The sequence below is a fragment of the Cavia porcellus genome, unplaced genomic scaffold (genome assembly GCF_034190915.1).
Source record: "Cavia porcellus strain 051 isolate PalLab524CR breed Dunkin Hartley unplaced genomic scaffold, mCavPor4.1 scaffold_28, whole genome shotgun sequence".
Lineage (NCBI taxonomy): Eukaryota > Metazoa > Chordata > Mammalia > Rodentia > Caviidae > Cavia > Cavia porcellus.
Window position 1 is genome coordinate 29,715,614 of NW_026947511.1, and position 27,633 is coordinate 29,743,246.

At 52.7% G+C, this 27,633-nt stretch overlaps 1 protein-coding gene across 11 annotated transcripts in view; it reads left to right on the top strand.

The window, feature by feature from the left end:
• The window catches only part of Cdh23 (cadherin related 23), a 374,671-nt gene that overhangs the window by 165,181 nt on the left and 181,857 nt on the right, over nt 1–27,633 (top strand). For all 11 annotated transcript variants that reach the window (XM_063238627.1, XM_063238629.1, XM_063238628.1 and 8 more), the window contains exon 9: nt 917–995. In XM_063238627.1, the coding sequence (XP_063094697.1) occupies nt 917–995 (79 nt within the window). The remainder of the gene's footprint in view (nt 1–916; nt 996–27,633) is intronic.

The window sequence follows — 27,633 nt, forward strand, 5'->3', positions numbered from 1 at the left end:
CCTTGGAAAAATCCACACTGCCAAGCTCTGGTGTGTGCTACCTTTTTTCCCTAGAGAACCTTCTTTGCATTTCTCTCCCTGGTAGACTCCTACTCATCCTTCACAGCACATCCTAAACACAGCCATCTGTATACCGCTTTGCAGCTCCTCAGGGCAGACATCTGGGCTTTCCTGTGCTTTTTCCCCTGAGCATCAAGTGTGTACAGAAGCTGTCTGCACCTATGTGGTTGACTCCTCCACACAGACTGCTCCCCAGGAGTGGAGGCCCCCCATCCCCAGCCTGGTCACCCTGGCTCCTGGTCCTTCCGCACTGTACTACAAGAGAATGGAGGAGGCAGGGCCACTGGAGGAGGAGCTGCAGGTTTGATGCTGTGTGGGGCCTGGAGCAGGGTAATGGCGACTCCAGGGTTGCCTGTGACCCCTGAAGATCCATGCCTGTGGGACTTATGCCACCTCACCCATAGGATGATTGTCTTTCTCTACTCAGATCCCAGTGAAAACAAAGTTCCACCTTATTCATATTAAGGAGGGCAAATGAGGCCAGAGAGAGGTAGCACCTGTCCTGAGGTCACACAGCAGTCATGAGTGGCTGTGACGGAGACCAGACCTCTTCCCACTGCCAGCTTCTCCACCGGTTCCTCTCCCCTGGGTGATTTGTGTGAACAAGGGAGGCCAGGAAGGGCAGGGGCAGAGCTGGCATCTGAAAAGCTGGGGCTGTTTTCTGGGGCCCACCAGAGGCCCTTGGTGAATGTGCCCGGAACAGAGGGGCAGCTGAGGCCGGTGCACATGGTGCCTGCCTCTTTGGCTGGCTGGTCTGCCTGGAGAGGGAAGTGGTGGCTGCTGGGACAGTGACAAAGAAAGGCAGCAGTCTGGGATCCAAGCAAACTGACTCAAGTCCCTCCTCTGTCCCACCCAGGGCACGACCGTGCGCGTGATCACTGCCGTGGACCAGGATAAGGGGCGGCCCCGCGGGATCGGCTACACCATTGTTTCAGGTAAGGAGAGGCCGGCCTGACTCAGCCGCCAGCCCCAGAGGAGCTGCTATTGGGATCTCAGGCTCAAAGGACCCAGAAAGGGAACCAAAGGAGAGGAGCAGGGGAAAGGGGGCTGTCAGAGCCAGCCAAGGCGGAAGCTTTGGGCTCTGAGCCTGGGATATGGTGGCACCCATCCAGGCTCCTTCAGGACTCTGGGATTTTCTGTTCTAATTTGATTTAAAGGTGGCAATATTTACATCCTGCTGGATCAAATAGAGCTGCGACTTCTGGCGAGTTCATGTTCTTCCCATTTCCAGCCATTACAAATTCATATCTCATCTGCAATGTCTTGGGAGGGCATCTCTCCACCCAGAGCGCTTGGCTGGCAAAACACTGGCTACAAACCTTTTGGGTGGTGCCACCCACACCCAGGTTGGGCCACCTCATTATCCAGTGAGAGCTATGCTAAACCGATCAGCAGACTAATTTAGTTATCACACACCCTAGGTCCAACCACCTCTGAACAGCAGCCCTGTGAGCACATGAGGCTTTAGGGGGACATCTAAATATGAGCCATAACATGTGCTGAGCAAGAAGTAGAAGATGGGACCTCCCGAGTCTCTGTGCCTCAGTTTGTCATCCATAAATTTGGAAGGACGAGGGGTAGTTTAAGGGTCAGATGACCTAGTACATGCAAAGAGCTGAATGAATGTATGTAAAGGACTTTATTGTAAGTGATAACTTCTTATAAGCAGTTAATAACGTCTGGAGAAGCTAGACATTACCTGGTTAGCTAAGGGTTAGCTGGAGTAGTTGGCGGGAAGGAACAGCACACCCTTGGGATCACAGGAAATCAGGCTCTCGTGGTACCCTGAACCTGCAGCTGTTGGCATGATAATTTATTACATCCCTGAGCCCAGAGCAAATGCAGCCTGGGCCGTGAGGGTCAGCAGGAGCATGGATCAGGGGCTCTGCTCCCCCTTTCCCTATTCTAGTGTCCCTGCATGGAGTGAACCCTAACGTGTCCTTGTGGAGTAAAAGAATGAGTAATATCACTGTAACAGAGTGAGTTCTCAAGCCCCAGTGCACCCCAGAATTGTCTGGGGCTCCCATTAGAAGTGTAGAGTCCTTGGTGCCTGTGGAAACTCTGGCCCTGAGGGGCTGAGTGGACCCAGGAGAGGTTCTGTCTCACAGCTCCCAGCAGCTCTGTGTGGGTGGCTGCCTGGCCAAGATGTGGGGGAGCCAGTCCCTGGAAGGAAGCCATCCCTTGGGAAGGCAGGGTCCCCCGTTGAACTGGAAGCCCTCCCGAGGTGGGCAGAATAGGGGCCGGCCTCTAAGGACTCAGCTCCTTCTGTGAATTGGGAAGCAAAACCATTGTCCCTGGTGACAAGGGTGCTGTGCTGAGATCTAGGAACACCAGCAAACCCCACAGGCAATGGAGTTGGGCCACGACTAAGTGGGTGCATGAGGAGGACCTTGGTCTAGGAAAGAGAGTGTCTGCTTGAGTTCTCAGTGCTCCTGGGCAGACTTCAGACATCTCCCAGCTTGGCGGGGGCCTGCCTAGAATGGGATCTCCTCCAGTAACATCAGGAGCTGGCCCTCCAGGGTAGTGTGTGCTGGGTGCCAGGTCCCCAGCCCAGACCCTTTGCCCTCTCCAGCCTTCAAAGACGGCCCAGCCCTTGATCCCCCACTCTTGGAGCAGGAGGGCAGAGGGCTGGGCTGCTGAGCCCTGTGTAGGACTCTGGAGCTTGGAATAGTGGACAGCAGCCTATGACAGTATCTTAAGCAGCTCCCTGGGATATCATCCCCCAGGACCACATTTCCAGGTGCAAACCAGAGGGTGAGTAGAGACCAGAATGGGAAACCACACAAAGGAGAAGCATGTGGAGCATACAGCAGGAGGCAGAAACTTCTAGAAAGCAAGAGCACTTAGCGTAGCTTTATAAGATCCCCACTGCCAGCATGGATGTGCCTTGAGTGCCTTTGGAAAGGTTGACAAATGGGTTCAGTCTCACACCAGCTTTGATTGATTGGTAATGGTTGCCAGAGAGGATCCTGAAGCCAAACAGGCTTGGTGCAGTATTCAGTTGGTAGAGTCTGCAGTGGGCGTGGAAGGGATGAAACCACCTAGGACAGACAGTTGCTATTCTAGGTGGGTCAGTTTGGATCTCGGTTGTGGGGTGGCCCTGATTCTTGGTTTTATGGGTCTTTATCCCTCCTATGACAGTGGACAGTTTGGGGAAAGGGTGATCCCTTTTCTTCCCTGCCCTCCCTGCCTGGCCCCACAGTGTCCTGTTCACCCTCCTCTCCTAGCCTGGGCTGTCGTTCCCAACCTGAGAGCCGGTGTGAGCCTGGAGGCAGGCTCACTGGGACCAGGGGGCTCCCCAGAAAGCAGGAGAGAGGACTGGGATATGGCCTCATCTCTATCCTCAGACGTTGCTGAAAAGAACACTGTCTGCCAACCAGGTGTGGCAGTGCTTATATATAATCCTAGCACTCAGGAGGCTGAGGCAGGAAGAACACTGTGAGTTCAAAGCCAGCCTGCACTTCATAGTGAGACCCTTCGAAAAAACAAACAAAAAAGAACATCATTCTTCAAGTCTGTCTCAAGTACTTTCTTCATGCTGGTGGTTTAGCTGCTGCCTATTTAGCCAGGAGCAGATAGAAGGATGGCTCGTGTCCTCCTGCCACCTCCAGGGCATCTTCACGGCTACCTGCCCCATGCTGGCCCTGAGTGCGGGTGGGAGTCTGTTCCAGCCCCAAGTGCTTAGGGACCATTTTGCATTGAAAGGACACTGTTGAGGGTCCTGAGGGCCCAGGGAGAGGTGGAACTGTCTCAAGGCAGAGCCTGGGCTGTGGGGACTCTGACTCCTTGCAGGTGGACGAGGTCCTGAGTCCACAAGTGACCATGGCAGGCAGTTATCCAGCACCCCGAGGCCCCGGCCCCTCCGGGCTGTTTATCAGCCCCACAGCCATGGGGATTTATGTCCGCACCCCAGTGCTTTCCCCATTACTAATGACCCCTCTGTTTTGCCAAGAACAAAGAGGGCTTCAGAGGTAAGTTATGGCCCCATTGCCATCAATTTGTTCTCAGCTCTGCATGGCTAAACTGGGACTGAGGAATGACAAAGTTCTTTCCTTAAAGGACTTGGCACAGGCCCGGCTGCTCCCCAGCCTGTGCGTGCCCTGCCTTGCACTAGGGCCATCACTGCCTGCAGAGCCAGGCCGAATCAAGGGTCAGCAGGCTCCTGCCCCAAACTGCCAGCCCACACTGCTGACTGAGCAGATGCCCACTGGCCTCATTCCTCCCTTGTCAGACAGAAACAACCCTACTTCAAGGGGCAACTGTGCCCACCCTGTGCAGAGCGCTGGACCTGGAGTGCAGAATTGTCAGTTTGAGGCTCTGCCAGATGCTTGACCTCTTCCAGCCCTGTGGTCCTCATCCATGGAATGGGGTTACCAATCCCCAGAGTGGATGGATGGTGTTGGTGGACCTTAATGGCCATAGAACATTAGGGTTGATAAGTGTCAAGGAAAGATCAGGATCAGGGGTCCTTGGGACTCTGGAGCACAGAGCACAGGTACAAGAGCCGCTGTCCATAGTGGTGGTTCCCAGCCCTGCCAGCCACAGAGCACTTGAGGTGTGCTGTAAATAAAACACGTGGGACTTTGAGGACATAGGGTGCAGTAAAGACTGTAAAGGATCACATTAATGATGCTTTATCTGGGAACCCAAGAGCGTGGCTCAGCAGTCCAGCACACACACAGGCATACACAAGTACCTCAGTTCAATTCCTACCACTGCCCGAACAATAATAATAGTGTTTTAAATATTGATGATATTTGAAATGATCATGTTTAGGATATGCTGGGCTACATACAACCTAGTACCAAAACCAGTACTGTCCGTTTCTTTATTTGTTGTGGCCCCTAGAGGATTCAATATTACACATGGGCTCTCGGTCCATCTGTGAGCAGCCCTGCCACAGACCAGCTGTGACCTCGTAAGCATCCACTTTGTGCAAGGGTGAGGGAAGCCCAGCAAGCCCCTAGAAAAGCGCTGACTTTATAGCAAACGCTCCCCAAGTGCGTGGTTTCCTGTGTGCTGCAGGTGACTGAGGGGCTTCTTGGAGCCAGGAGCTGTGCCCATTTGCTCGGGTGGCAGGGCTCTCATACAGTGTAACTGTGGGGAGAAGGCGTGTTTCTCTTTTATTGTTCACTCTTGCTGTTTGCAGACACCATGAACTGCTGCTCCTCAGCCATGTTATTTTGCCTGGGAGCCAACTGAATATGGACTGAAATCTCCAACCTGTAAGAAATAAACTCCCCTTTCCCTAGCTTTAGGCATCAAGTGTTTTGTCTCAACAACAAGAGAGAAAAGTAATTAAGACATCTTTCTTTCTTTAAATTGTACATGTCAGATATTTCATCCCAGCAACAAAAATTAATACACAAAATGAAGCCTCAGGCCACTGGTCCCCCTCCCAGAGTGCCTGAGGCAGTAGATCTGATGGGCCAGGGGATCTGGGTGCCTAAGGGCTGCCAGGTGATACATTACTGCCATGGTCCAACTGCTCCCTAGGAGGAGTGACCAGGAGAGAAGGGCCTGTGTCCTGCTGGGACTTGAAGATGAGCAGCATCCGGAGCCTCATAGCTTTGGGACTGACAAGAAAAGCCTTCCACCTGGGCTCCTGCCCATCTGGGAGGACCTTGCTGTGAGTGTGACCATGGCCATAGTCAGCAGTAGGACTTCTGACAGCAGGTGTGTAGCTGCCTGCTAAGAGGTGGGGAAGAGGGAAAAAGCTGACATCAGTTGGAGACCAACTAGCTGACATCAGTTGGAAACTATACAGTGGGATAATTGACTTCTCTTCCGCTTTAGACAGATAAGACTGATAAATAAAAGTTAGTTATATTGAAGGAGTACAAAGTGGTGTTTGAACCTATGCACATATTGTCATATGGGTCATGCAACCAAGCTAACTAACACATGGACCACCTGACCTTGCTTCCAAGTTTGTGGGTGTGTGGTGGAACACTTGAGATCTACTCTTGCTAAAGTGTGAAGTGTAGCTTCACTATTGACACTGGACACTGGTCCTCAGAACTTGCTCATCTTCTAGTTGAAAGTTGATAGTCTCCAGCTGGCATCCTCCTGTCTCCTGCCCTCCCAGCCCCAACTCCCTGGTAACCTCCCCTCTACGATGAGCTCCACTTTTATTTCATGTTTCATATGAATGAGATTGTGTAGTATTTGTCTTTTGGTGTCTGCCGTATTTCACTTAGCAGTGTCCTCTGAGTTCACCCACATTATCACAAATGACAGCATCTCATTTTTTTAGAAGACTTAATAACATTCCAGTGTCATGTGTGTGCACATGTGTGTGTGTGTGTGTGTGTGTGTGTGTGTGTGTGTGTACAGTCATGCCTCCCTTGGCAGGCATGTGTCCTGAGAAATGTGTTATGTGATTTCTGTCAAGGTGTGAACAGCACAGAGAGTGTGAACATCACTCGTACTAAGAAGACCACAGTGTCCCTAGGGGATTTAACCTTAGGGGACCCCTGCTGTACACGGGGCATGTGACTGTGACCACACTGCCTCTGTTTCCGTACTGTGCTGCGCTAGACAGTGAATCGATCACAAACACCAGTTTGGTTGCATTTATGATTCCATGAAGTCCAGGGGAGAGCATCTGAATGTAAACCAGAAGATTTACATTGGCTCATAGTTTCAGAGGACGCAGTCCATGGTTAACTGGCTCCGGGGTAGAAGTGTCATGGCAAAAGAGCACGGTAGAGGAAAGCTGCTCATCTCATGGCACCCAGGAAGCAGAGAAAATGAGAAGAGAGAGCGAGGGAGGGAGGAAAGGACCAGGGACAAGATAGTACCCTTCTAGGTCATCTCCGTAGTGACTCCAGCCACAGTAACGTTCAGCTAGAAGTTCGTCAAAGGATAGTAAATATAGCACCCATGATTCAATCATCTTCCAAACACAGAAGCCTTTTGGGAAAATTTTTTGATCCAATCATGCATGTCTTCTAGGTAGTTTTGAGGCTGTACAAATCCTTTGCCCCCCCCCCCAGGAGCCGTGTGGATTTCTCACACACACTAGACAAATGACTGCTGTCATTTAAATCTGTCCCCTCCAGTGTCAGAAGGGACCTGGCTACCTGTGGTAAGTGGGTTTAAAGGAATCCATAGCGGAGCTTTCCTCTACTTTCTGCATTACAGCCTCCACCTCCGTCCCCATCTGTTGTCTACTGCCCCACGGCAAGAAAGATGGAGATTTCCATTTATTGGATGCCTGCCATGTGCTAGGCTGAGGCCAGACACAGGTTTTCCTGTGTAGCAGTCCGTAAGGGAGACAGTGCCACTCCGTTGCATAGACAAGGTACCAAGGCTCCGAGATGACCTACACTGGTCAAGGGTCACAGCTGCTTAGTGGTTGAGTAGGTATTTGAGTTCAAGTCTCTCAGCTACAGAAGACATCCTACTGGTTCTCAAGGCCTGCTCCCCAGATCACCCACTTTTGTACGGCCTGATCCAGGGACTGTTCTTTGAGAAGCTCTGGTCTGGAAGAGCACATGTTCCAAATAGGCACTATCAACCCCAAGGGGTGAAATTTTGTGCTTGGGATGGTGAAAAATACCCCACTCTCTCTGTGTTGAATTCTCAAGTACATATCATACCTATGCTAATGAGATTCCACATGAAGAGGTGGGGAAACAGTTAGGAAAACATGTCTTAAGTGACTCTTGGGGCAGGCGGGGTAGGTGATAACAAAAAGAAGGCCGAGAAATATTGGAGAACAGAGATTAGGGGGGAAGTATCTGGGCTGAAAGCCCTCACTTCCTGCCTGAAAGACAGTAGCCTTACTGTGGAATCACATGGGGGATGCAGCCAGGTATCTGACTCCTGGACAAGGACTTTCCTCATGCTCATCTCTGGATTTTATTTTAATGCTACCAAATCAGGAAGTCCTTTGAAGCTACACAAGAGATCCTCTGAAGGGAGAGTTGCATGTGCATGTGTGTGTGTTTATAGACAGAAAGTGGGGATAATAACTTACAGTCAGATTGCATAAGCCCACACCTGCTACATGTGCTATTGACTGCATTGGCCCTGGCCGGAACGTGGTAGGGACAGCTATCATAGGAGACCACCATGCTATGCATATCAAAGACTTGTGATAAAGCTGCTTGGCATTTTTCTTCCTCTGAGAAGTCAGAACGTGAGAAATCAAATCGCTTGGAATCTGAATAGTACAACAATCCCTAGCTGGAGGAACATAGGGGATGGGGAACAGAGGCCCCAGAACTTAAGGGCATAGCTGGACACTGGAGAAATAGACAGGAAGGAGTGGAGGGCAGGTCAGAGAGGGGTGAAGTGGACTGTTGGTGGAGGATGTTGAGGCAACAATGTGGTTGTCCTTCAGTGTGACTGGGCTGGGAGGTGAACCAGGGCTCACTAGAGATTCAATCCTGGAGTGGATTAGAGCAGGAAACCTTGGATGAGGAAGGTCTACTAACAGACCTCCAGTGTAGCCTCACCCAAGGGTCCTTGGGGACTGCAGAGATGTTCAGGAGGGCGTGAACAGAATCTGGTTGATATTCTGGAAATATAGGATGCAGGAAAAGGAGGAGCCAAGAAGCTTGTAATCTTTGAGTCTGAGTTTCTGAGGTCCTGGTGGTGGCCCAGGTAGAAGGAGACACATCTGTAGGATAAGCATCACCTAGACCCATCCTGAACATCTAGTCCTCAACCCGGCAGACAGCACTAATTGATCCCTGCATGTGATGTGCCTCTGAGTCTGATTTGCCCTGCCCTTGGCAGACACTAGCAGTTGATCAGCATTCTCTCTCAAGCTGTAAGGAGCAGAGCTGCCAACCTTACCCCACTGGCATCCCCTTGGCTCTCTTTCTTGAAAAATATCTAGGCACACAACCCCTGGAGGCCTTTTAATTTAATTATCTAAACACAGTGCCTTATTATTTGCAGTTCTCTGCCACCAGGCCAAAACAACAATACATCACACCGTCTGGCAGCTCCTCTGGGGGAGCCCAGCAAAGCTATGGTCTGTCCCTGTCCCTGCTCTCCCAGGGCCAAGCTGCCTTCCAGCCAGCAGCTCCTGCTCTGTGTGCTGCCCTGGTGATACCCTGAATCTTTACTGCCACACTCAGGACCCTGGACGGTCTCCTCCTTAACAGGGCCGTGGGCGCTCTTTGTCAGAGCCTGAGCTGTCCCGCTTCCATCTGTGAATCACGTTGATCAGTGGACTTTGAAGAGGTTTCATGGCAATGCAATCTGAGACTCTTCCTTCTGCATTTCGGCTTCCTCTCTTGGGTAGGAGTGCACCCTGCTTGGAACACAGCGGCCTCCTGGATGCCCACTGTCCCTACAGAAGCACTGCCAGGCCTCCCTTGTTGCAAGACCTTGAGTCCTCTTGCCCAGCTGGGCAGGGAGTAGAGCCGCAGGCGCTTTAATTGGCCAGCTCAGCTCAGAGCCTCTTGTGCTCAGGCTGCCCTGGTTGTGCAGCTCCTGCTGTGGCCGAGGCAGCTGCAGTGGGGCACTCTGGGTTCAAGGTCATGGCTGAAGCCTGCTTGGGGTCAAGGAGGCTCTAGCCCCGTTCCTAGATGTCACCAGGCATTTGTCTTTTTTTTTTTTCCTTTCTTTTCCTCTTTTCACTCTGTCCTAATCTCGAAGATGACTGCCCTGTATTGATTTCCAAGGGCTTGGAGGGCTTAAGGGAATCATAAAATTAGCCACCATTTAGTTTGCTTTCTCTACACAAGTCCTCAGAATTGATTTACACATAACTCCTGACTCACAATCAACGCGGGCCCGGCATAGGTCTGTTTTATTTTATTTTTAACTTATTTAGTAGTGTTGGAGCATCTGAGAACCTGCCAGCCGCAACCCCACCAGGCCACCACACAGATCGCACCTCTGCCTATGAGTTTGTCATCCACCCCAATTCTGCCTCTGTCCCCAGAACGACGTCCTTTCCCGTTTTCTTGTTCCTTTCCTTTTAGGAAGTATCTTCCTTTATGTATATGCATCCTGTATTGCTCGGATTTATTTGGTCTTTGAAATTTATTTTTATAAGTATCTGCGATGTATAGATTCCTGGAACACATGTTTTCTGTCCAGCACCTTGGAGCCATGCATGTTCCCTGGTGTAGGCATCAATTGTTCATTGTCATTGCTGTTCAGTATTCCATCGTGTGAAAATGCCATAGCTGCTGGGTCATTCCCCGGGCCATGAGTGTAGAGCTTGATTTTTGCTCTACAAACCATGCTGCCTGGAACATCTTGCCTGTCTCTCCCTGAACAAGGGTATTTCCATTGTGTTGTAACATCACCTGCCACCTTTGCCATAACCTTACCAAAAGGGCAGGAGAGCCCTTTTACAGACAAGGGTTGAAACGTGTTGAGCTCCCAGAACCTGCTTAGATTTTGTGACACCACAGTGCTGGCCCAGGATTCACACCCAAAGCTTCCTGCTATGAAAATCCATTGTCTTTCTGCCCCATGTGACTGTTCTGCACATACACAGAGTGATCATTATCAACTTGCTCGTCTCTGTGCAGGACCTGATTGGGATTTATTCATTCAACCAATCATTCATTCATTCAGTTCCCTAGTAAACACTGAGTGGCTTCTGTGTACCGAGCACTATGCTAGGTCTTGAGACCAGCTGGGAAGCAAAGATCAGCGTTACCTCTCTGTGAGACTCATATTTTAGCAGAGATCAGTGTGGGCTGCATCCCTCAGCTGTGTTGAATGTCAGAAGAAAGCACCTGGAGGGGCCAGGGATTTAGCTCAGTGGCATAAGTGCCTGCCTGGCAAGCACAAGGTCGTAAGTTCGATCCCTGTCTCTCCCCCTCCCTTCCCCGCACACACATAAAAGAAAGAAAGAAAAAAAAAAAAAAAGCACCTGGAGAAGGTAGCGGGCAGGCAAGGAAAGGGATCAGGAACTCTGGGTCCCTGCTGCCTGCCTGCCCCTCCCCAGCTGTGGGCACAGCTTAAGGCTCCCAGCTCAGCAAAGGTCTCCAGGACCTTTAGGGCCTTTGAACTGAAGTTGAGCCCCTCTCAACAGCTCAGATCCCTGGTCCCTTCTCATCAGACGCCTCAGGTACCTGCTTGGCTTTCAAGGCAGCCCCCAGCAGGGGCTAATCTGAAATAAAAGTTTTTATTTATCTACTTGATACCTGGCACTAGGTTAAATCATACAAGAGAAAAAGCAATAAAAGAGAAAGATTAAATATAAGGCTCCTCCTTAGCACACCCTTTGCAATATGGTTACAAAGATATTAAGTCTGAAGTCACCCCCTACTCCATGTCGCTGTCCCCCTGTCTCTGGGCTCAGCTTAGCTGGAGCAGGGAAGGTGCAAATGTGTGGGGGGGGGGGGCTGACAGAGGGACCCCGGGTGCCTGCAGAGAGGACAAGCCACAGATGGAGTTCTGGTGCTCAGCTGTCAGCCGCTCCACTCCCTCGCAGCTCTGATTCATGACTTCCAGGGAACAAAGCCATCGTCACCTGCACCTATGTCCCTGCCAGCATATATCTGTGCCTTCACTGTGCATTATGGGCCTGCTGGGGGGTGGGGAGAAGCATTAGTCACAGCCCCTCCCCACGAGCAGCCTGGGTTCAAATATCCAGCCTTCATCCGGTTACTTCTCCTGCCTCTGCCTCAGTCACCTGTTCGGTAAAGTGGGTATAGTAATAGGCTTATCATGAACCCTCAAAGTAGTGCTTGAGTGCAGTTACACTTGCCTATAGTCCCAGCACTTTTTGGAGGCTAAGGCAGGAAGATTGCAAATTCAAGCCCTGCCCAGACAATTTAGCAAGACCTTGCCTCAAAATAATAAAAAAGGAGCTGGAAGGCAGCGTGGTGGTGTGTAACTAACCCCAGCACTCGGGGAAGCTGAGGCAGGAGGATCGCAAGATTGATCCCACTCTGGGTAACTTAGTGATGTCGCAAGACCCTGTTTCAAAAAAAAAAAAAAAAAAAAAGGCAAATTGGAAAGGGCTGGGGTATAGCTTAGCATAAAGGCCCTGCGTTCAACCCCTAGTGTCAAAACAAACAAACAAACAAAAAAACAGTGCTTGGGACAGCAGGCACTCGGGAAATGCTATCTGTTACAAGGAAAACAAACACAAACAAGAAACAGTGCCTGGGTTCCTCAGCATGTAGGTATCACCGGGTGTCTCAAAATCCACATCGCACAGACTTGCACCTCTGTCCGCCCCTGTAGCCTAAGACATCAGCTTGCCATCAGATTCCCCCCATGGCTCTTAGAGGGACCCATGAGCAGGGAGAGGTGGAACCTGTGTGATCGCTAACTGGCTTGCTGTGTCCCTGCCCACAGCCTCTCGAGGCCAGTGGCTACTGACTCCTCTGGCAGCACCCTCATTGCCACCAGAGTGGTCCAGCATCCTGCATAGACCATGATCCTAAGGCAAAATGGGTAGTGGACAGAAATAGAGGCCCCCAGCCTGCCCCTGACAGCTGACATCACAGCATGGGCCGTAAGTACTTCGGGAGTGGGCAGGGCTGCCTCCCAATAGGAAATGCAGTCCTCTAAGGAAATTTGGAGACCCAGGGGAAGTGGGTGGTGCCGGCCACTGGGGCAGGTTGCAGACCCATGCTCAGGGGACCTTCCTGCAGCTCCAACACCCTCTTGCCAGTTGGAGTACTCCAGGAGACCTCTGAGTGCTAGTTAACAGCTCCTCAGTGTTTTACCTGCATTGCCCTTAAATCCTTCCAACAGCCTTAGGAGGTGGCACTGTGATTGTTGTCCCATTGTACAGATGAGGACACTGAAGCCTGCTGCCTAAGTTTGAATGGCTGGTGAGTGGTGGAGCTGGGAGTTGAAGCCAGAAGCTGGCTCCATTCTCCTCAAGTGCTCACTGCATCATGCACCTGGCCAGCCACCCCCGTCAGGCCATCCTGCTGCCTGTGCCCCTGGGCTGGGCTGGACCTCCTGTGTCCACTACTCATCTCTCTCCTCCTCCCTGTCGAGTGCTGTGCCTGAGTCAATTAACTGGCTGTTCCCCGTTCAAATATTTAACCAATATCCTGGAAACAGAGATTTTGGAGCAGATATTTTCAGACATTGATTGAAGTGAACAAACATCGTGGCACAGAATGAATTTATTGCTCAGCATTCGCATTCAGCTGCTGTGCTCCATCCTGGGCCTCCTGGGGGCGCTGGCTTGGGGGAGGTGTGGGGTGGGATCAGGTGGCCTCTGTCTTCTAGCTCCCTGCCCCTTCCAGCCTCCCACTGCCAGGGGACGAGATGCCACCCTCCATAGGACCAGACCAGGACCTTGAGCCCGTGAACGCAGGTGGAAGGCGTGTCCTGTGCACAGGAGACCCAGGGCTGCTCTAAAGGACCAGAGCTTCGCTTTCTCCACCACAGGAGCAAGAGCAGGGAGGTGAAACAACACTGGCCCAAGGGGGAGAGAGTTATTCCCTACCCAGTTTCCTGTCAGAGTTTCTGTTTCCTTCTGTTGTGTGAAAGGAGAAAGTTCAGTGGGGTGCTTGTGTCTGTGACACCTGCGAGTCCTCAACCAGCTCCCCATGGAACAGAGAATGGATCAGACCTTAGAGGCAAAGCATGCAGCCACCCTTAGGGGCTGTGTCCCCATGCTGTAGTCTCCCACTGTGTGTGACTCGTCAAGAGGGTCTCCACTTGTGACACTTAATAAGTCTCCTTTACAGTAGTTGAGAAAGGGGAAAACATGAAGTTCAGTTAGAGAAAAGTATTAAATACGTAATAATCCAGGCTGCAGAGCCATGTGGCAGAAGTAGGTGGAGTGGAGACAAGGAAGTCCTGATATTGGTGTCATCCTGGCCTCACTTTGCCTCCTCTGGGGAATGGGAAGACAGTGGAGCTTGTTGGGGGCATCCAGGAGTCTGGGCTGTGAGTTGCTCAGAACAGTGCCCGGTATAGGATTTGTACCCGGGAGTGCCAGCCTCAGTGGCTAGGATTCTGGGGCTGCTAAGGGGACAGAAGAAGTGACAGGTCGGGCAGCAAGGGGCATCTCAGGCACTAGGGATTGAGCTGGGCAAGACTTTGAGGGTCATCTAGGCTGCACGAGGGAATATGGGAAGATGACCTGAAGGGGCTGGAGGGCTGAAGGTCAGGGTGAGGATTGTTGAGACCGGGGCTCTGGGTTGGAGCAATCCCAGGTCCCTCAGGGCTCCCGCAGGCATCCTGAGCAGACCATCCTTGGAATCAGGACTGTAAGGATCAAACGTGCACAGCCCTTTCTTGCTTTTATGTCCTCACTTCCAGTCTCTGCCTTAACAAACTCACCAACTTAGTGGCTTAAAACTGCACAATCTGTTTTACTGTCGCTGAAGCCTGAAACAGGTCTCTTGGGGCTGAAATACAAGTGTGGCCAGGCTGTTTCCTCTGGAGGCACAGGGGACAGTCCCTCTGTTGGCGTTTCCAGCTCCTGGTGGCTTCGGTCCTTGGCTGCTGGCTGCACACTCCAGTCTGCTCTTGCCTGCTGGCCTGTGGTCACTTGTTTAGAATTCCCCAGATAATCCGCAGTGATCTCCCCACTCAGGATCCTTAACCAAATCACACCTGCAGGTCCCTTTAGGGGCGGAAAGTAACACTCCCCAGCTCCTGGAATTGCACCCCGGATGACCATAGCCACCCCGGGAGCCATCATTCAGCTGACCGCAGCGTCTCTGCCCCTCAGTGTTTCTGGGTCAATGCTGCCCACACGGCACTGCAGCTGCTCTTAAGACGTCCTCCCTGCTGCTGTCTGAGCTGTCAATCATTTCTGAGTTCCAGTTTTCCAATTCCAAGTTCCCGGAGTGGAGAGAAGGGACAGCTCAGCGTCGCACACAGAATGCACCAGCCAGACCGAGACAGTGTCACCTGGCAGGCAGAATGGAAGGGAAGGCAGCATGCTCCTGCACACATCTACAGACCAGAGAGGCAGAATAGAGCTCCTAGATCCAGAGCCGGATGTAAACATGGGCACTCGATATCTGACAAAAGGGGTGCCACAAATCAGCGTGAGAAGGATGACTTGTTTAGGAGCTGCTGTGGAGGACCTAGCTCGCTCTCCGGAGGGAAATAAAGCAAGGTTCCTACCATGCACCATGTACCAAGAGGACTCCAGATGGATTAAAGACCTGAAAGGTAAAATATAAGCTCGTAAAAGGAAATGTAGGGGTATATCTTCGTGACCTTGTAGTAGGAAAGGACTTCTTAGCGCCCAGAAAGCACATGCCTTAGAAGAAAAATGGAGGAACATCAAAGGAGTTTGGATTCAGCAGTGATACGCACACAAAGGCCACAGCAGGTGACAGGAGATTTTCGCAACAACTGAAACCAACAAGGGCCACGTGGCTGGAATATGTAAGACATTTCTGCAGATCAACAGAGAAACAGGCAAGGAAATCTGCATGCAGTAGCAAATGCCCATAACCCTAGCTACTTAGGAGGCTGAGGCAGGAAGCTCACAAGGTCAAGACTACACGCTGTGTGCCACCAGGACTGCAGCCACCAGGAGCTGAAAGGGAAGATCCAGAAGACAAGAAGCCAGAGACGTTTAGCAAGAGTGCGAGGTGATGCTCCTCACAGCGTGCTCACAGGAAGGTACATCGTGGTGCCCACTTACACATGAGAAAACTGAGCTCAGGGAGGGGAAGTAACTTGCCTCAGGCATCCAGCTTGTGACTCTCAGAGCGGGCGTTGGATGCAGGCCATTTAGGCTCCAGCTTTGGAGTCCAGTGAGGTGAATCTAGCACATGGGGTAAAGGTAGCCCCAACACATCTGAAAAAGCAGACTCCACTTCTCCTGCACCCTGCACGCTCCCTGCCCGCTGCACGCCCAGGAAACGCCTGGTGTTTCTTCCTTTTGTTCCTATAGAGCAGGGTCCAGTGCCTACCTCAGCCCGACTGTCCTGTGGTCTGGTCCAAAGGGTCAGAAGCCCAGACCCTGGCCCTGTCCCACCTGCCTGCTCTGGAGTGGTGGGCAGTGTCACCCACAGCATGGGCAGCCTGGCCAGGGTTCTTGGGCCGGCTCTGGCACTGATCTACTGAGATGGCACCTGTGGGTTGGACAGGTGAAATTCAAATCCATGTGAGTTTCACTTTCTGTGGGATCTCGGCAAGTGGCTTCTGTAAAGCGCAGGAGGAACACTTGCTTCAAAGGGGCCGTGCCCAGCACAGTGCCTGGCCAGCACTAAAGACATCACACTCTCGAATACATCGACACCACCTGGGGAAAGTTTTCACTTGTGAATTCTCAAAAGAAAAGACCTTGGGAAGACTGGGGAGGAGCCCTCCTGTTTCCCTTGTCATTCTGCTCTTCCACTCTTCTCTATCTTTCTAAATTCCTTCCCTCCTTTACAACTTAGCTCCATGGTCTCCTCCTCCAGGAAGCCCTCCCAGCTACCCAGTTCACACGCCCTGGGGCGCAGCAGGTGGGGGAACAGTAGGTGTGCCCTCCCAGGACAGCCCAGCCCTAGCACAGCATGGACCACAGCTGGCACCAGTCCACCTCGTCCACAACTGCCAGGGCCATTCTGTCTCACCGCAGCCACCTCCAAGCCAGAGGTGGCCTTCAGCCTCTCTGAAACCCTCATCTTCTTGTTCTCCAGAGAAGCTGAACAAAACCTGCCCCAGCCAACTTTCCTGCATGGCCCATGGGACTCAGAACCACTAATTGGGGCTTGGCTGGCGCCGAGTCTGACTCTAAGTAGCCTCCAGGATTAGCACTGACTTTCTCGGGCACCAAGGGAGGCACTTGTGCTGGCTCTACCCGGACAGTGGGGGATTCACGCATAGCTGGGGGTCTGTGAGGAGGGACAGACAACAGCCACAGGGATCCACCTCAGGGGACGTGAGGGTGTCATGAAGGCCATCTGCAGAGATTACAGCTTATAACAAGCACCATCAGTATCCCACTTTACAGAGGAGGAAACTGAGGCTCAGAGACCTTGGATAGGCTGTAAGGCGCTGCTAGGCCCTTAAGAAATGGCAGGGCTAGAATTTATATTCACCTCTAGGTGAGTTTGAAGCTCACATTCTTCTCCCGGGACCACCTGCTTCACAGGATACCTGTAGAGTACAGACCTTTCCTGTATAGTACGCATTTTACAGATGGGTAAACTGAGGCTCATAGAACTCAATAACCTCAAGACCATATTGTTGAGAAGGTGGTAGGCACTGACCTGGCTCCTGTATAGTTTGATTCTGTCCTATGCACTCAGGACCTCTTCCTGGGGAGCCCAGAAAAAGGAGGGTAAATAGGAGAAGAGATGTGATTAGGGTGCCCCGTGTGGGCACAGAAAGTGGTTTCAGGGCCTACATGTTGGGTAAGTCAAGAAGAGACAAGTTGTAGAAAGCATTGGAAGCCAGGCAGGCTTCATGTGTGTCGCAGGAGGGAGCCATGGAGGGTCTTAGAGGAGGGACCGGCCGGTCCTGACATTACACACCTGCTCATCCAGCCCGCGCCGTGCCCTCCGGGGGAGGCTCCAGGGGTTGGATGCCACCTCCCTGCCACCCACAGCACTCCTTTCTTCCCAGCTGGGGACATTCAGTCGCTGAGGTCAGGTCTCTGTTTGAAGGACAGATAATTAATCCACAAAGTAATCCTGGGTGCACTCTGGCAGATTTATGGAGATCGCCTCGGTGCCCAAACTCTGCCGGGTCATCTTTCATTCCCCGAGTGAAGGGTGACTGGTAGGCTGGAGGCAGAGCGCCAAGGGGAGTTCACTTAGGGGAGTCCTCAGCCGGGCCAAAGCAGATTGATCACCAGGCCCGGCTGGACCAGAGCAAGCAGCGCCGCCTCCTCCCTGCCCCGGCTCATCTGCGTCTTTCTCCCAACGCAGCTGTCACAGGCCTCGGGGACCCAGCCCATCCGTGGCACAGACGAGAAAACAAGGCTGAGGCAGGGAGGAGGTTAGCCGTTTCCCAGGCTGGCGCTTTTGGGTGCTCTGGTCCAGCTGACTCCATCATTCCTGCCCACTGCGGCTTCCCCACTGCCCTGAAGCTGCAGCAGGGACCGGAAGCTCCCAAGGGGCCTGGGTGGCAACTCAGCCCCACGATGGGAGGAACACGTGTGCAATTCCAAGGTGGTGGCTTCTGGTCTTTTGGCTCTGCCATCATCCTCTTTCTGCCTAACACAAGGAGTCTGGGCTGATTTTGATTATCTGTAAATACTTATCAGCCACCTTTCCTGTGCCGGCTGCTGGGTACAAGGCCATGAACAAGCAGACAAAGCTCTTGACCCAGCGGAACTTGTAGTTTAGTGAGGATGACAGAAAATAAATAATCAGGCATATTAAGCATAAGATAATTTCAGATAGTGACAACCACTTGCAGGAAAATAAGAAATGGGGTGTGCTGGAGAGTGGCTGAGCGGGGGTTACTGAGCCAGGGTGACTGGGGAAGGCCTCTGTGATGTGGTGACACTAGGGCCATGCTGAAGCTGTTAGGAAAGTGGGATGGGCAGAGGAAATGGCATGTGCAAAGGCACTGAGGTGAGACCAAGCTGGGTATATGTAGGAAACAGGAAAAAGAGGCCAATGAGGCTGAAATGTGAACAAAAGGAAATTAGGAAGAGGAAAGGAGGCCAGGAGGCAAAATGGGCACTAACTATTTAGACTTGCAGACCGAAAGGAGTGAGAAGTGGAACTTTATTCCTCTTGAACTGGAAAAATCTCACAATGGAAGAATTTGATGCGTGTCACCACCTCGGGCACAAGTTCTCCTTTCAAGACTTGCTTGCTTCCCTTAGGCCAACAGGCCTCAGCTGCTCCTCCTGCCTGACCTCAGGCCCTGTGTGTGCCTAGGACACTCGTGACACTCGCTATCAACACACCCACCCTGCAGGAGCACCCCCAGAACTGTGGGCACCCAGGGAGAGAGGCTTAGGTCACAGAATGGAGGACAGCTCCATGGCACAGGCAGGTGGGCACAGCACCCCCCTTGCCGACTTGGCAGCCCCTGTTGGCAAGAATCAAGCACGGCAGGTGGGGCTGGCTCCTTCCTGAGGCTCATACCAGCCCTGGGTAATTAAAGCCATAAGTCATCCTCTGACTACGGGGACCAAGAGGCTGGGGCTGCCCCAGGCTGGTGCTGCTAGGGCTTGGTGCCAGGAAGAGCAAGTGGGCACATCTGGGCAGAGGTGTGCAGGAGGGAGCTGAAGATCAAAGACCACCTTTTCAGGCCCAGACTGAGGGCAGGATCTGGGCTTCAAGGCTCTGCCTGGTGCCGGGGACAGGGCCAAGGGCTCCCTCCACAGTCCAGGGGCTGACTTCCTTTTTTCTGTAGACATTGAGAGTCTTGAGGTTGCAGAACACCCCAGAAGGTATCTCCAGCAGGGTCCTTTGCTCCCTGTCTTCCAGGGGTGTCTGTTGTGCAGAACTCAGAGTGAGATACCCTAGGGTCCCACTGTGCTGGGAACTTGCCAGCAAAACTGCCCTCCTGGCCCCCAGGCCAGCTGGTGAAGGAGGGCAGGCCTGGGAGCCCCTGGAGCTGGGAAAGACCCAGGCCACGCATCCCGAAGGTGGCCCAGAGGGAAAGACCCTGCGCTCTATCCTGGGGCTTTGCTTTTTCAAAACAGTGATCAGAGGTCTGGGAAAGAGTTTGGCTGCTGAGCCTCATCCAGAAAGGCACGGCCGCCACACTCCATCCTGTCTCCTGCTTGGTCAGCAGAACTCCCTTCGGGTGAGCCAGGGGACAGGAGCGTCTGGGACAGGCCTCCCTGCCGCCTGGCTCATCTGTCAAGGATCCTCCAAACACCTACTTGGTATGTGGCACCAGGCCAGGGGCTGGAGACCTAGTGACTTCTGGGGCTGAGGCTGCAGCTGGGAGGATGAGAGTGTCGGAACAGAGCTGCTAAGATGCAGGGGCCACCTCCGCCCAGAACCCTGGGCTTTGTCAGAGAGGTGGGCCAAGGTCACTGGTGGGTGTGACACATGACAGGCATAGAAAGATACACAAGTTGGTACAGCACAGCCCCGTAATCACTGCCCACACCATGCCCGCTGACATCTCACCACATCTGCTTCTCTTTCTGTTCTTTTTTCTTTGTTTGTGAAATTAAGTGTTGCAGGCATGGTGAGAGACCTCAGAGACCAGGTGTGTGTGTGGGCGATGGTATGTAACTCCAGCACTTAGGAGGCTGAGGCAGGAGGACTGTGGCTTGAGGACAGCCTGGGCTACACAGCAAGACTGTATCTCAAGCGAACCAACAACTGAGTTTCCAGCTGAATGTGGCTGTTCTGCGTGGTGTGATCACGGTGTGTTGGCTGCACTTTGTCAATACAGATGGGAAGAGTGTTTAAAGATGAGCTAGGATTGACTTGGATGACACCATAAGCAAAAGTGGGACTCCCAGGGAGGGAACTGGCACATGTTGGTGATTAAGGGGTCTGGGTGGTGAGTACCCAGGTCATCATGCTCTTGTTTCTATAGTGTGTGCACATGTGGCATCAGGTGTGGCATCAGGTTTCCTGGGGAGACCCTGGCCTGGCTGTTTTCAGAACAGGGCTCCTGCCCCAGAGGACAGATTTGCCATCTCTACTTAGGAATATGATGATTCTTCTGACTCATTTTTGGTAGAAAGCAGATCTTTGATGTGTTCCACTTTGCCAGCTGGGTTTGTCCTTAGCTGAATCTGTGGTTTTTCCCTGCAGTCTTTCCTGACCCGAAACATCTGTTTTGATGCTATACTTTGAGTCACAGATCAGATGCCTGAAACGGCCCAGCATTGGGCAACTGGGCAGGATAGGGAAAGGAACACAGATTAGGTGGCTGGGCTCTGGGTTCAAGTCCCAGTCCCATTCCCACAGACTGTTTGGCTTGGGACAATCACTGTCACTTCGGTTTACTAATCAATGATGTCACCATGATGGTTAAGCAGCATAGTATGCCACGTTAGCCCCTCTCTGGGTTAATAGTTACTGAGCATTTGTTCTGTGCTGGCCACTGCTGAACTGAGCAGACATAATTGTCATCCCTCGAGCAGCTCTGGAGACAGGAATTTCCTTTAGCAGTCAAGGAAACTCAATCTCAGCAAAGGTTGGTTGCTGGCCTGGTCACACAGCTGGTAAGCAGTGACATTGAAATCTGAACTCTGGTCCTGGATATCATGACATTGGCCCTCTCAACAGGATCCTGTGGAAGACCTTCTGAATCTCAGGAACCTCCCCTGCCTGGTTAGGGCTCCTGTCCTGGGGGTCTTGGACACTATGAAGTCCACCCCTGTGTGTCCACAGAGAGCACTGGTACTTGATTGTGCATTGCTATACCAAAGGACTCCTGAGGGCCTCCGGGTTTCCCAAGGCTCCTGCCCTGTGGGTGGGGACAGTGAGGGTGCTAGTCTCCTGCACCCCGATCTGCCTTCACCAGATACTGGGAGTTATATCCTGGGGTTCTGGGTGATTTTGTCTGATAAAGAATCTGCCACTGAAACCCCTCTAAATTAGCACTGCCATGGGAAAGCCTATGTTTTTTACCTGGTGAGGCCCTTGAGGCTTAGAGATGTCAGGTGACCTGCTCAGGATCTCCAGCCCCTCTGTGAGCCTCTGGCAGACCTCGGTCCTTCCTTCCAGCCTTAGAGCCAGAGCCAGGCTGAGGGGGCTCTACCGCCCTGGGGACCCCTCAAGGTCAGTTGCCAGGCCGGCCCTGCCAGTGGCTGGCTGGCTTCTATGAAGATTACTGTGTCTGAGGCCGGCTCCCTGAACCTCATCTGACCACATCTATTTCTGGGCTGTGGAGCCCTGACGGAGCACAATTTGATTCATAAATTACCCAGCTCAAGGTGTGTGTGATGGACTCTCCTTCCACAGTCTTGAAAGTCACTTGTGCTGGAACTCACAGCAGTTGGGGTGGGAGGGGCAGCATAGGCCCAGGGGTCAGCGCTGACACTGGCACTGGCACTGGCATGGAGGGACAGTGGCTGGGAACATAACAGGGCTCAGCAAGGCTGGGAGCACCACACCATCTGGCTGTGTCTTCCCAGCAACCCGGGGGCAGGTTCTGTTACAGTGATGAAATCGAGCAAGGCTAGCAGTAGTGATGCTTGGATTGGAATTCAGTGCTTTCTGATGCCAGGGCTTCTTGTGTGAGCTCTTGACCTTACAAAGTGGATTGAATGAATGGCCCTTGAGGAAGAGGCTGGATCCTGGGCAACAGGACCAGAGAGGAAGGCTTGGGGGTGCTAAGACTCCAGGCCTCACTCGTTTCGGTGTACGGCTGTAACTGGCTCCCAATCCACCCCACCCAGCTCGATACATCCTGTCCTAGGTGACATCCAGTTTCAGGCACTGTGTCATTCTTCCTCCCAGGCACCTATTCCACCATGCTTGCTACATCCCTGATGTGGGACCAGCACTTACAGTGTGTACAGCGCCCAGGTGGCTTGTCTCACTGAGCATGCACACAGCTCCATGCTCCAAGCCCAGGTCTTTGTGGGTCCTGCAGGCAGCTTCTTCACCCACGTGCCCTGTCCTTCCCCATTGATGACAGTCTTCTGCATCGGACGCTGGGCTCCTTGGGATAGCACACATCCCACCTCCACCTGAGCCTCCTACTCATGGCCCCCACCTCCCGAAGAGCCCTGTCCCCCGGGCCTGTCTTTCCCGTGCCCCACTGAGGGATGAGCACCCAGGCATCAGGAGGAGGATGTGCCGCCAGGCTGACAGCACGCCCACCTCTCGTGCCGCCTTCTTCTTGGGCCTCTGAGCACTGTCCTCTTTGTTTTCTTAAGTGTCCCCCCCCCCACTCTTTCCCCCTCGCCCTCTCCCTCGGGGACAAGGCCTTTCAGATCATCAAATATCAAGTACTGCTTATGCTCAGACCGAGATGGCTTTATCGAAGCCGTAAATCTCGCTGAGCCCTGACCTGTCCTAAGTGCCAAGCCGCGGGAGAGTTATGTAGTCGGACTGGCCCAGTGGTGCACAGCAGCCAGCCCCAGGGGACCTGAGCTTCCACCTTCCTAGAGGGTGGGCTGGGTGCTCTGGCCCCACCCACCCTAGTCCTGGAGGGAAGGAAGCAGGTGGGGAGGGCAGCTGCAGTGCCCCTCCTCCTCCTCATCTGGCTCCCCTCCTGTCTGTTGTCTCCCAGCCAGAGAGTCACTGGGGTTCTAAACCCAGCATGGTCACTGAGTAAGCATGTGTCCTAGTTAAGAGCTGTCATTTTACCTGACCGAGCCTCAGTTTCCCCACCTAATAGGTGGGGTAGCAGTGTTGGCCTCCCAGGGCACTTTGAGGCAACAGTTTTGCAGATCACTCTGTCAGGGGGCAAAAGTGTACATCTGCCCCATCTCTCAGGTCAGGCCAGCGTGGGGACAAGGCTGCAGGCTCTGGAGGCAGACAGCCTGACTTGGGTTTGGCTCTGCTGCTTGCTAGCAGTATGACTTCAGGCAGGTCACTTAATCTCTCTGTGCCTCACTGTTCCCACCTGTGAAATGGGAATAACAATAACCACAGGAATGATGATGAAGGTCACGCCCACCATGCGGAGCAGCCAGAAAGAGTAATTGACTGACTGAGTAAGGTGCTTAGAACATTTGCCTGGCGTGCAAGGGCCTGCAGTGGGCACTGGCCCTCATTGCTGCATCACAGTACATGCCTGGTCACTACCAGGCCCTCCTGTCACGCCCCTTCCCCTCCTGGCCCTCACTGCCCACTTAGCATTCAAGGGTCCTGGTGCCAACCTCTCCTGATACCAGCCGAGGACTCCCTGTCCCCTGCTGGCTCCCAGGCTGGGAAGTGATGGTCCCCACTTCCTCCTCCCGGTGTCCTCCTGGCAACCGTGCCCACTGAGCTGCTCTCAAAGGCTCAGGCCCTTTTCCTGCTCTGACCTGGATGCTTTGGAGGCAGAACTCTCGTCTTTCCAGGCCTGGCCCTCTGCTGCCCTTCGTCCTGCCTCCTGGAGCAGAGGACAGGACGGAAAGGTTGTGCACTGGGCACTTAAAACTGTGACTCGGGAACGATGGTGTTACCCAGGTAGGGAAAAAACTCCTCACTCAGATGGGTCAGTTTAGGACTTGGCCTGCACCAGCACCAACTTAGGACCAAGACACACATCAGCAAACCCTGGAGACTCTTTACTTTATGGTAAATATAGATGCAATTCAGTGGCCTTGACTGCATTCCCAGTCTTGTGTGAGCACTGTAATGACCTAGTGACACACGTCAAGGATTATTTTTTAAAGGAACTTGCACTGACTTTGAGATTTTTTGTTTGTTTGTTTTCTGTTTTTGCAGTGCTAAGGATCAAACCCAGGGCCTCACGCATGCTAGGCAAGTGCTCTACTGCTGAGCTACACCCAAGGACTTTTTTATTTTCTATTTTGAGACAGGGTCTTCACTGAGTTGCCCAGGCTGGCCTCAAATTGGAGATGCTACTACCTCAGCCTCCTGAGTGGCTAGGATTACAGGTATACACCACCATGCCTGGCAACTTTTTGTTTTAACAAATATAGTTCACATAAGTCAAAAGGGAAATGTTGAAGAGTTCTCAGGGGTGAGTTTGCCCCTCCTCAAGGCCAGTTGGCAACATCTGGAGACTTGTCATTTGCCACATGTAGGGGACAGGTGCTGAGTCTAGCGGGCAGTGCCAAGGCTACTGCTGGGCATTCCCTGTGCCGGGGACAGTCCCCACCAGAATCGTCACCCCCGGGCATCAGTAGTGTTGAGGTGGAGAAGCCCTACACAGGCACCACCTGCAAAAATAAGTTAATATTTCCTCCCATTTTATGCATTTATTTTAATCCCCCAAACATACCTTTCAGAACTATACTATTTTACAGCTCCTCTTGATGTATTCTAAGTTACCTATCTTTAACCAGTCCACTACTGTTAGACACTTAGGTTGTCCCTAGTTTTCTTTATAAAACAGCCCTGTGATGAACATCCTGGTGATTGCGTTGGAGACACCCGAAATTATTCCCTTTAGAGGAATTCCCTCGGTTGTACAGGGAGGGTTTGTTAGGAGACGGCGAGTTCTGATTCCAGCATAGCTGCTTGTGATACCTCGCTGGTCCCCATCGAAGTGTCCTCAGCGGACCTCTGAGGGACAGGGAGCTCTGCCGTGGTTGGACCCCTAGCAATCCTAACGTAATAGGTTTGTCTGCCCTTGGCCACTCAGGTTAATGTTCCATAAATTGGAGCCTGTTATTAGTAAATGAATCGGAGTCAGGCTTGCAGTCTGATTAGGGGAGGTAATCGTTTGTTGGTTTTAAGTGAGCTTGGTGCAAGCCATTCTTGTGTGAAGTGCTTGTACAACAAGCAGACTGTTGTCACATCTACCTTAGAGGCTCTGGAGCAGTCTGTTCACCACCAGATCCGGTAACTGGACCTCACAGAGAGGCTGTGCCCAAACACATAGCTCACCATGGTTGTGTCCAGAGGGCTGATAGCCCAGTTGGGGTTGCTAATTGGCTGATCCTTCCTCTGAAGGCCAGCCACAGTGCCGGTGTCTTTATGATGAGTCACCTGACGATTGGTTGGCTCTATAGCCTTTTTTGGAGACAGGGTCTCCCTCACTGTATTGTTTAGTCTGGCCTTGAACTCACTGTGTAACCCAGGCTGGCCTTGAACTTGTGCCAGTCCTCCAGCTTCATACACCATCATGCCTGGCTTGCTGTGTAATCTTTTACAATAGCCTTAGACATCCAGCCTCCACTTATTCATTCATTCGAAAAGCATTTATTGATCACCTACTGAGTATCAGCTGAACACTTACGCAGTACCCGCCTCCCAGGGCTTTATTCCACTGAGGGATGCTGAGAGAAAGATGAAACAGATGAAAGGAGAGAGGCCCAAAGTGGAAGGCTTTGAAGGAATTAGATGAGGGTGATGGTACAGGAGCGGCAAGGGGAGGGTGAATGGTGGGGTGAATGGGAGGCTCCTCCTCGGTGACATTTGAGCTGAGACCGGAACAGACAGGTACTCAGTGAAGAAGTGCAGTCAGCCTGACCAGGTGGCTTCAGGGAACGCTTTGGGGAGGGGTAGACCTACACTCCCACCCCCAGCTCTCCCGTGTCCCCTCGCAGGCTGAAAGCCTGGGTAACCCACACCACTGGTTGCCATATGCTAGTCACGGGGCTGCTGAATGCAGCCTGGCCCAGGACTCGGGCTCGTTTGTCAGCAGGCAGCTAAGCAACAATTTTTAATTCATAAGCACTCTTGCCCAAAGCCCACATCTCAAACTGACTCCCAATTTTCATGATACAGTGATAAAATCTGACACCAGCTGGAATGATAGGACCTCATTGGACAGCGATGGGCCTGCAGGCCAGCCCCTCCTCCACCTGGTGGGCTGCACACATGTAACTCTTAATGGGCTACACCTGGCAGGGGATAGCGGCTGCGGAGAGCTGAGGCCTCTGGGTACGTCTTGAGCTCTTTGGCTTCCTGGGAGCAGAGTTTAACTCCTTGCTCTACCTGTCCTGCTCTGGATGACCCAGTGCCAGTGATTTTTCACCTCATTGCATCTGTTTCTTCCTCTGTAAAACGGGCAGCACTGCCTGTCTTGGGGAGTTGGGGAGATTGGGGAGGGGCATGCACCATGCTATACAAGGCCAGCACCCGAAGAGAACTCCCACATGGCAACCATTGGATCACAGCCCAAGACGGGCCACCAGACAGGTGGCCTGGTCCCTCTCCAGATTCTGTGTGCCAGGCTACACAGTGGGTGCTGTACCCACATGATTACACTCAGCCCTCATGAAGTGGGGGCTGTGATCCCACTTGGCAGGTGAGAAGCTGCCCCAGAGGCCTTCACGGCCAGCAGGAGGCCTCACAGCTGGGAAGTGCCAGAGCTGCTGTTGGCACCTTGGTCTCTCTCTCATCCTGCAGATTGATGCTCAGTGGGTGGTCTCTGTGTGGGTGTCACTGAAACCTGGGGCACAGACCCTGTCTAAAGAGCAGATGTAGGAGAGAGGTGCTGATCCTAGTTCCAGTCCTGTCCCCGGGAAGGACCCTGATGCTGGCCTGGGGATGGGCCTTTGAAGGAGAACAGGCTTTAGCCCAGAAGGTTCTAAGTCCCTCATATGCTGGGGCTGGGGCTTGTTCCTTCCCCTCAGCCCCAGGGATGCCCCACACTCTATGCTGAATGCGTTTGGTGCTTTCTGACTACTGACAGGGAGAAAGCCAGCTTCAAACCAGCCAGCAAAATGTGAATGAGCATTGTTCTGGGGAACTGGGGAGAGATAGAGGCAGACACCCCAGCCTTTATCCTGCATACCCTGAGAGCCAGGAAGTCCCCAGCCACCTTGAGAGGACTGAGCCTGCCAGCCTGGCACTCTGGGGCCCAGTGAAGCAACAGAAGTCAGTGCCTCAATCAAGAGATGACCCACGTTGGATCCTAGGAACCAGCAGGACTCAGCCCAGCAGGAGCCATGGATTTTCCTTTAACTCTGAGCTCAGCCAGGGCAAAGGCAGGACGCTGGGCTGTTAGCCCAGTGGAGCAGACAAAGCAATTCAAAGTCATCAGCCTGTACTCCCACACGCACCATCAGCCACTCACTAAACTGCTTTTTGCCCAGACCGGGCAGCACGGGTCAGAATGCTGCAGGCCAGATAACAAGGGACAAGATGCGGGAGTGATGAGACCTGGCAGCGGGCAGGAGGAGAGGGGCTAGAAGGGGCCAGCCCATCAGGCTGC